Here is a 10,203-nt window from a genome sequence, read left to right as displayed (position 1 = left end):
ACATTTTTTACATCTGGCCCCGTCCTGACGGGGCCAAGAGCTACTGCATGGGCGATTTTTTGTTTAATTTGGATGAAGGCTTGTTGTTGTTTTGGGCCTTAATGAAAATTATTTTTTTCTGAGTAACTTGGTAAAGAGGGCTCACAATTTGACTGTACTCGAGGATGTGCATTTTCTAAAAGCCTATAGCACCTAAGAAAGCTTGCGTCTCTTTTTTGTTAGTAGGTGGAGACATAGCTGTGATTTTATTAATAACATTAGTAGGAATTTGACGTCTTTCATTTTGCTACTTTACTTTTAGGAACTGGATCTTACGAGCAGGTCCCTTAACTTTATTTTTTTTGATGGCAAAACTGGCTTTCAGGAGAATTTGGATAATTTCTTCTCTTTTCTTAAACACTTTTTTTGCTGTGTTTTCCCACACAATGATGTTATAGATGTACTGCAAATGTTTTGGAGCCTCACCTTTTTTTAGTGCAGCTTGGATCAGCCCATGGCAGATGGTGGGACTGTGCTTCCACCCCTGGGGCAGTCGGTTTCAGGTGTACTGCACGCCCTTCCAGGTGAAAGCAAACTGCGGCTTGCATTTTGCTGCCAAAGGAATGGAGAAAACGCATTGGTAATGTCAATGGTGGCATACCACCTTGCTGCCTTGGACTCCAGCTCGTACTGGAGCTCCAGCATGTTTGGCACGGCAGCGCTTAACGGTGGGGTGACTTTATTTAATGCACGGTAGTCTACTGTCAATCTCCATTCTCCGTCAGACTTGCGCACAGGCCAGATGGGACTGTTGAAGGGTGAGTGGGTTTTGCTTACTACCTTTTGGCTCTTCAGCTCCCGGATTATCTTATGGATTGGGATCACAGCATCCCGAGTTGTCTTATATTGCCGGCGATGTACTATCGAAGTGGCAATCGGTACCCTTTGCTCTTTTACCCTTAGGAGTTCCATGGCAATTGGATTCTTACATAGTCCGGGCAGGGTGTTTAATTGCCGGATTTTTTTCGCCATCACAGCCACTATTCTAAATGCTCACTTGAAGCTTTTTGGGTCCTTAAAATACTTGCTTTGAAGGACATCTATTTCCAAAATACACGGGGCCTCTGGGCCAGTTACAATCGGGTATTTTTTTTACTCTTCTTTGGTTAGACTTATTTTCGCTTCCACTATGGTAAAGTCCTGTGATCTGCTTGTTACACCAGCAATAGAAACGTTTTTTTTTCCGACACATCTTGATGGAAATATAGTACACTGTGCTCCAGTGTTCACTAAAGCTTTATACTTTTGTGGTTTTGATGTGCCAGGCTACCGAATTCACACAGTCTAAACCACTCGGTTTTTCCTGGCCTCACCTTGGCTAGAGGCAGGGCCTTTTTAAGCTTGTTTATTTTTTTTGACGGGGGCATAGGTTTTAGAAGTTTTTTTAAGTGAATTGGACATGTCGTCATTATTTTTTTTATACGTGGCACTGTGATTCTGGGCGACTGGAGCTGCTCTCTTTCTGATGGAACCTTTTTGTTGAGCCTTGTCTTTTTTTAAATCACGCACTTGTCGTGCCAGAACAGCTGTGGGCTTTCCATCCCACTTCTTTATGTTTTCTCCGCAGTCACGCAAGAAAAACCACAACTCTGCACGTGGGGTGTACCTTTTCTCTTCAGCAGAGGAGCGTCTGCGTTGACTGCCAGGACGTCTGATTTGCACAGCTGAGATTTGGAGGAGATCTTCTTTGATTTTTTCTTTTAGCTTTTTATGGTTTTCCTCTAACTTATTTTTTAAGTTCTGTAAACATGTTTTTACGGCTGCAATTTTGGCATGCGTTGGGCCATGCACAGCATTAGCGTACGCCCGAAGCTTCTTTGCTATATTGAGCACTGTCTCGTATATGTCTTCTCGTTTCATGATTGCAAGAGCTGAGGCATATTTAGATGGTTTAAGCTTTACAAGTTTCCTCTGCATAATTGGTGTGCATGGTACCAGATTTGGATTTTTAGTTGTTACGTCATCTGAGAAAATAATTTTTGTCATTGCCATCTTTCTTAAACGTTGGATTTCTTGCTCGATGGTTTTTCATCTGGTTTGCTGCATGTACAGGTTATCAGCGCAGAGACATTTTTGTGCCACACTGTCCAATACACGTGACCAGAGGCTTTGAGCATTAGCTCCCCTCATTATACTTTGATTGATGACTGGATCTTGAGACAGGGATCCTAAATGTTTCGCTTCTGTGCCATTTAGGATGGTTGCTTTACTTGCCGCATCCCAAAGCCGAACTAGCCAACTAATTATGGATTTATTAGGTCGCCTTGTATAATCTTTTCTTAGACCACGAAGATCTTTCAGAGAAAGGGACTCATTATTAGTTTTTGATTTCCCATTAGTCACTTTAACTTTGGATTTTATATTAGGGGGAGTTGAAGGTCTTTCTCCTGCATCCTTATCATCATCATCCTCCCCTGGCCGATTTGTTTTCTTTGTGCACTTTCTACTCCTGGTACTGGTAGCCTTGTATAATCTTTTCTTAGACCACGAAGATCTTTCAGAGAAAGGGACTCATTATTAGTTTTTGATTTCCCATTAGTCACTTTAACTTTGGATTTTATATTAGGGGGAGTTGAAGGTCTTTCTCCTGCATCCTTATCATCATCATCCTCCCCCGGCCGATTTGTTTTCTTTGTGCACTTTCTACTCCTGGTACTGGTAGCCTCAGCCATAGGTTGAAGTTTGCTGTCTAATTTGGCCCCTGTCCTGGAGCTTGAGGTGTTAACTGCAGTTTGAGTAACTGGAATAGTAGCTACGTTATTTCCCTGTTCTTTCTCCTTTGTTTGTTGTTCTACACTATTTAACAGGGTTCGATAAGCGTACGCCAGAGCCCAGCTCACTGCAGTGATTTTCTTTTCCTTAGAATTGTCCTGACACTTTTCTTTTAAGTACTTTGCAATTTTGACTGGGTCTTGAATTTGTTCAGATGAAAAATTCTAGATTATAGGTTCAGAAAACTTTTTTAGAATTTGGCCTAGTTCCTCTTATTTGCCACACCACTCAGAATTTTTCCCACTCTGCTTTGCTACCAAATCAGGGGTTGTAACACCTGCATCCCTAGAAATTTCAGCTTTCATTCTGTATAAACTGCAGACAGTATAGAAAAAACTTACTAAATTAAATACCAGAAAGATGGTTTCCTTTACACTCAGGGAGAGCTGAACATTTTCTAACAGAGATGTAAATAATTCAGGGGAGAAGAAGGAAAATAAAGGCAAGAAATCCTCTTTGCTTGCTTCTCTTTTAATGAATTGAGTGCACAACACAAACCACGACTTGTACATTCCTGAAGTGGATTCTAACACCTTCATAAACTTCTGGCAGGTCATAACAACCAAGCCTAGCCCAATGAGTATTTTGGTTAATACCCCTTTCATGAAAAAACTACGTGCTAGAGACAACACTGGGGCTATCTCTGAGTAAGAGAACAGGCCCAAAGACCACAGGGGTATTAAGATTTCAAAAAACTCTAAAGAGCAAACATACAGGCAGGCTTCCAATTCAAAAGACATCATGGCTTCAAAAAACATACTGATATCAATACAGGCAAATTTAAAACAAGATGTTATTAAAGTTTTTTCCACTTTCTCCTTCCCCGTACGGGCCACCAAATAAGAAATGTCTTTGTTTGGACAAACTTAGGGGAAAAAACCCCCAGAAGAGCTCCCCAGGGAATAAACCCCCAATTCTTTATCCCACTGGACTTAAGAAAAAAATATTTCACTCAGGGGGAAAAAAGTGGAAAAAATCAATTTATTAACACATACAAGAGAAACACTTTCTAGCACAAATCCAGATGACAAAAAAATTTTCACTGAGAGAGAGAGAGAGAGACGTGGACAATTCGATCTTCACTAGATGGACGAAACGCTTCTCTGGCCGGTGTCCAGAGGCAGACCGCAGGGTTCCTCCAGAGCGAGCTGGTGCTGATCCTCGGGAGGTGAGGGGGGGGGAAGGGAGAGGGGGAGAGAGAGAAAGAAAAAAAAACAGCCGGAATAGCCAGCAAGCCTTAAACAGCAGCGAGCTAAACCAAATAATTCAAGCAATATAAAGCCAAAAAAAATCAAGCAAAAAAAAACCAGCTAACTAACAAACCAGGCTACGAACTACCACCACAGCAGCGACACCCACAAGCAGCAGCAGCCAGAGCCAAGCGAGCAGCCCAGGCGGCCACTCCCCCGGGAGCAGACAGCTTCATGGCCAAGGGGGGACAGGATGAGAATTCAGTCAAAACATCAACCCAGGACACTCTCTGAACTGGAAAATAAGAAAATTGGTATGTGATTAAAGATAAATAAATCATGAGGTGCACTTTGAAATCTTTTTCCTTAGGAGAACTCCAAACTGACCCCAAGCAGCTGCATAAGCCCTGGAGACTTGAAGACAATGAAAGGAAAAGAAGGAGCTCCTGAGGGCTTTCTGTATTTTAATGATCCCCAGGGTGGATTTGGGACTGAGTCCAGGAGCCCCAGGCACTGAGAGAAGGTTGAAGAAGATGCTCAAGGAGTCAGAAGCAAAACTCCAAGTCCCTTGGAGCATCAGTGGCCCCAGTGAGGGCAGGGACTGCCAAAGGCTCCCCAGGCACTGGTGAGAGCAGATCCTTGAGGGCAGGATTGCAGGAGCCAAAGGCTGTGAGCAGGAACTGCAATGCTGAGCAAGGCCTGGGCTGGTTGGAGGCAGCAGAAAGGCCAAGGGCTGAGCCCAGGCCTGGCCCAGCAGGGCCTGTCCCTCACGGGTGGCTCGGGTCTGTTCCAGGGGCACTGGGATGGGAGAGGCAGCAAGGACAAATGGCACCAACCTGTGTGACACTGCAGATGCTCATGGAACCAAGGGCCAGTGTGACACAGCAGGGCCTCATGGAAACAAGAGGCCATTGTGAGCCTGCGGGGCTGTAACACTCCAGAACACTGAAATGCTGGGGGTGACCAAAGGTTCCTTTACTTGAGCTTGGTGCACAGGAGAAACACCAGCCAGATATTCTCAAGAGGTGAAAATGGCACAAAAATTTTACTGTCAAAGAATAGAAAGTCAAGGAATTTTGGAAAACTATTTAATATAGCATCCAAGTTATCATAAAAAACTTATCATAGCAGTAACTTCATAAACTTTGCCCATTTAACCTCAAAACCTTTAAACACTTAAGTAGTTTAGGTACCCAAAATAGTTTCATATATAGAGCATTAGAAAGGGAAGAAAGATAGACAGAATCAGAGAAGCTCTATAGAAAGACAGGCATATTGTTACCATGTCCCACCTGCTCTCCTCAGGGGTCTGCTTGCACACAGGCCCAGCAGAAGTTTTCCTGTTGGTGAGGAAAGAATGGAAATGCCTGAGTAGGTTTCCTGAACAACAAACCCCACTCAGGAACCACATTCTTAGTACAGGTTGCCTGGAATGATGTCACCTTTTTACAAGGGACAGTGTGGCTAGTACTGATCTCTGTAAGCAGAATTCTCTGAGTCTTCCAGCTGAATTCTCTGTCCCTGCCCTTTCCCTGGATCTCTGTTGCAGATGGAAGCTGCTGGTGACATTCTCACCTTTAACCCCTCTTTTGAATGAAGACAGATGTTCCCAGGTGTGTTAAGCAGTTGCTGCTCCATGTTCATGCAAAGCTTTTGTATCCTCATGGAACCAAGAACACCCTTGTGACACAGCAGGGTCTCAAGGAGCCAAGGAGACAATTGTGACAGTTCAGAGCCTCACAGAAACAAGGCTCCATTGTGACACTGAGGGGAATTATGGAATCAAGGAGACCATTGTGACACAGCCAGGCCACATGGAACCAATGGTCCATTGTGACAATGCAGATCCAAGGAGACCATGGTGACACTGTGGAACCCCATGGATCCAAGGGGCCATTGTGACACTCAAGAACTTCATGGAACCCAGGGTCCAGTGTGACATAGTGACGCCTCCTTGGAACAAGAGAACCATTGCTGAAAGCACAGAAACTCATGGAACCAAGGGACCATGGGGAAAGAGCAGGGCCACATGGAACCAAGGAGACCTGTGACATTTAGGAACCCTATGGAACCGAGTGTCCATTATGGCACTACAGAAACAACAAGACCATTGTGACACTATGGAAGCTCATGGAACCAAGCAGCCGTTGTGACACTCCAAAGCCTCAGTGAACCAGGGATACCATTGTGACACTCCAGAACCTCATGGCACTAAGGGTTTATTGTGACACAGCAGGGTCCCATGGAACCAATTGTCCATTGTGATAGTGCAGATCCCAGGAGACCATGGTGACATTTTGGAAGCCCATGGAGCCAAGGGTCCATTTTACAGTCCAGAACCAAGGAAAGCATTGTGACAGTACAGAACCTCACAGGACCAAGATTCCATTGTTATGCAGTGGGGCTTCATGGAACCAAGGAGCTGCTGTGACACAGCAGAGCTGCATGGAACCAATGGTCCATAGTGATACTGCAGATCCAGGGAGACCATGGTGACATTTTGGAACCTCACAGAACCAAGGGTCCAGTGTGACACAGCAGAACCTCTTGGAATCAAGGCAATCAAGGTAAACTATGGAACCTCATGGAATCACAGATCCAATGGAACACTGAAGAGCCTCACTGGAACAAAGGACATGGGACAAAGGTTGATGGGACAAAAGCTCATGGAAACTCTGGGGCATTGTGACACTGCAGAGCCTCATGGAACCAAGGGCACCACTGTGACACTGAGGAACCCCATGGAACCAAGCAGGCATTTTCACACTGCAGAACCAAGGAGACCATTGTTGAAAGTACAAAACCTCATGGAACTGAGGGGCCATTGTTATACTGCAAGGCCTCATGGAACCAAGGGGCCATTGGGACACTGGTGCCCCATGGAACCAAATATTCATTGTGACCCAGCGAGGCTGCTTGTAACCAATTGTCCTTTGCAGTACTGCAGATCCAAGAGACACTATGGCAGTTCATCAGCCAAGGGTAAGTTGTGACACACCAAGGCCTCATGGAACCAAGGAGAGCATTGTGGCAGTGCAGAACCAAGGAACCATTTTGACAATATGGACCCAAATAGAACCAAGGGGCTATTGTGGAACTGTACAAGGGACATAATGAAGTCAAGGACAGCACTGATACTGAAATGTGCTGGATAGAAACTTCTGAACACAGTTTTGAGTATTCTTTAATACAGCATGGTAGTCACTCTGGTAATCCTTCATCCATTTGTGTGTATTGGTCATCAGGTAAACAGTGATTTATCACACATGCCGATTACGTCCTCATTAGCTATCCCCACTTCCTTTGACTTTATTTGAAATAGTGGCACCCATTATCACAAATCTTTTTTTTTTCCACTCCTGCAGCCCAGCTCTGTCCAGTCTGGCTCTGAGGAGAGCACAGCAGACCATGTCCCAGGCCTGGCTAAATCTGGGCACACAACATCCCCTTCTTTTCCCTCCCATTGGGGTTTTGCCATCCCTGCCTTGTGCCACCAGTGCCTGGAATGGCTGCAGGAGGATTTGCCACATGTCCTTCCCTGCTGAGCCTGACCAGTCTGTGACTCTCCCAGTGCCCCTCCCTGCCCTGTTTGCAGACTGCTTCCATGTCTGCCCTTCCCAAGTGCCCAAGACCCTCTGGGATGGCTCTGGCCTTTCCAAGGGCTTTGAAAGGAGTCTCACAGTGACAGTGCCCAGCCTTCTCAACATCCCTGACACCAAAGGCCTTTTCCACATCCCTGAGTTCCAGGTCAGTGCCCAGAACACAGCACATCCCTGTCCAGGTGCTCAGGGTGATTCAGAGGGAGGCAGCTCTGATTTCTCCCCACAAACCCCCACCCCAATGGTCTCTCTGTGCAGTCCATGGCTGTCCTGAGCATTTTTTCCTGGAGCCTCCTTGCCCAGGAAGTTTCTCTCTATGGAATCCTACCCACAGCCCAGCAATGAATTCAGGTGTTTTCCCAGAGTTTAGTGGCCTCAAGGCACCGTTTGTGCCACCAGAACTGTGCCAGCCCTGAGTGCTGATGATGGTGTTTGTGCTCACTTGGGTTCATCTCCCCACACACACATGATGCACTGCTGAAATCTCCTCAGTACAGAGCAAACTCAGACTGCTCACTGGTCACTTGGTGTCCCTCCATGCAGGGTCAAACAACCTCCTGCAGGTGGGGCAGAGGCCAGTGCTGGGTGTGGTGGTTGCAGGGGCTGGTGTGGGACAATTGCCCTGGGGCACCTTCCCAGGCTGTGGCCAGAACAAAGACACAGCCCAGGCCATGCTCTGCTGCTCCGTCAGGTCAATGCCAGGAGCTCTGGCTGTGCCAGGACACTGCTGTGTGCCCCCCTGCACACTGCCCCTCTGCCCCAGGCACTGGGCTTTGCTTTGCATTCCTGGAGCACATTGCTGACCTTAGCTCTGGAGGAGAGCAAAGCCTTCCTGCCCTGCCCTCAGGAGATGCCCTTTGCTGATGGAGCTGCTGTGCTGGAGCCCAGCTGTGTCCCAGCAGTGCCCATGGCCTGTCCCTGCCTGTGCTCACAGCACAGACACGCAGCAGGACAGTGACCAAGCTGCCAGAGCCTTACAGCCACAGAAGGGCTGGCAAGGAGAGGGTGGAGTTGGGAAGAGCAGATGTGGGAAGAGCCAGGGCCATTGTCCCAGGCTGTGCTGCTGTGCTGGGAGACTCTTCCCTCCACCTCTGCTCACAGGCACTGCCCTGCAGAGACAGAGAAGGGCTGAGGAAGGATCCTGGACACACAGGTTAGGGCATGTTCTTGCTTTTATTTAAATGCTTATGGAAGAGACCTCTTGAGCATATTTGGGTTTCAAAGGATAGATAATAATGTAGAAATGAAAAGAGTAATGTTACAGTATTTTTTTAAAAACCAGAGCAACATTAGAAAAAATAATTGAAAAAAAAATGGACAAATAAGGGGGGAAAGTGGCTGAGATTGTAAAGAGTTACATTCTAAAGGCCCTGGTGCAGAAAAGAAAGACTTAAACACTTCTGAAAACATAGAATAATCAATTTTCTTAAGCCACATTTGAGTTCCTGGTTCCTCAGGCTGTAGATAAGGGGGTTCAGGGCTGGAGGCACCACTGAGTACAGAACTGACAGGGACAGATCCAGGGATGGGGAGGAGATGGAGGGGGGCTTCAGGAAGGCAAATGAGCCTGTGCTGATAAACAGGGAGACCACGGCCAGGTGAGGGAGGCAGGTGGATAAGGCTTTGTGCCGTCCCTGCTCAGAGGGGATCCTCAGCACGGCCCTGAAGATCTGCACATAGGAGAAAATAATGAATATAAAACAGCCAAGTGCTAAGGAAGTAGTGAAAACAGAAGCCCCAAATTTCCTGAGGTAGGAGTGTGAGCAGGAGAGCTTGATGATCTGGGGGATTTCACAGAAGAACTGGCCTAGGGCATTGCCCTTGCACAGAGGCAGGGAAAATGCATTGGCTGTGTGCAGCAGAGCAGTGAGAAAGCCACTGGCCCAGGCAGTTGCTGCCATGTGGGCACAAGCTCTGCTGCCCAGGAGGGTCCCATAGTGCAGGGGTTTGCAGATGGACACGTAGCGGTCGTAGCACATCACGGTCAGGAGGGAATACTCTGCTGAAATAAAAAAAGCAAAAGTCAATAGTTGTGCAGCACATCCTGCATAGGAGATGGTCCTGGTGTCCCAGAGGGAATTGTGCATGGCTTTGGGGACAGTGGTGCAGATGCAGCCCAGGTCAGTGAGGGCCAGGTTGAGCAGGAAGAAGAACATGGGGGTGTGCAGGTGGTGGCCGCAGGCTACGGCGCTGATGATGAGGCCGTTGCCCAGGAGGGCAGCCATGGAGATGCCCAGGAAGAGGCAGAAGTGCAGGAGCTGCAGCTGCCACATGTCTGCCAATGGCAGCAGGAGGAAGTGGCTGATGGAGCTGCTGTTGGACATTGCTTCACTCTGGCCAGGGTGGACGGTTAAGAGAAGACAGAACAGTTGGGACAGGTTTCCTTGTGTCAATCCTATGCTATTTTCTTTGAGATTTACTCAAAATTGCTTCTCTTTCAGTGGGGAAATTTCTCTCACTTTTTTTTTTAACTTTGAGCTTGGGGTTTTGCTTTCTTGAAGGGAGAGAAATCCTCTTTAAGCATTGCTCTGAGCCTGAACACTGGCGAGCCCAGGGGGAACACAGGCGTCCCTGTGCCTGAGTGTAGTGAGACCTGTTGTTTG

The 10,203-nt window shown here is 47.0% G+C and overlaps 1 protein-coding gene across 1 annotated transcript; it reads right to left on the bottom strand.

The window, feature by feature from the left end:
• Window positions 1–8,961: 8,961 nt before the first annotated feature.
• LOC130265939 (olfactory receptor 14J1-like) lies at window positions 8,962–9,924 on the bottom strand. The gene has a single exon (XM_056515280.1). It carries the CDS (start codon window positions 9,922–9,924, stop codon window positions 8,962–8,964), a length of 963 nt encoding a protein of 320 aa, XP_056371255.1.
• Window positions 9,925–10,203: the final 279 nt, after the last annotated feature.

This window comes from Oenanthe melanoleuca, unplaced genomic scaffold (genome assembly GCF_029582105.1).
Source record: "Oenanthe melanoleuca isolate GR-GAL-2019-014 unplaced genomic scaffold, OMel1.0 S001, whole genome shotgun sequence".
Classification (NCBI taxonomy): Eukaryota; Metazoa; Chordata; class Aves; order Passeriformes; family Muscicapidae; genus Oenanthe; species Oenanthe melanoleuca.
This window is presented reverse-complemented; position numbering and strand designations above follow the sequence as displayed.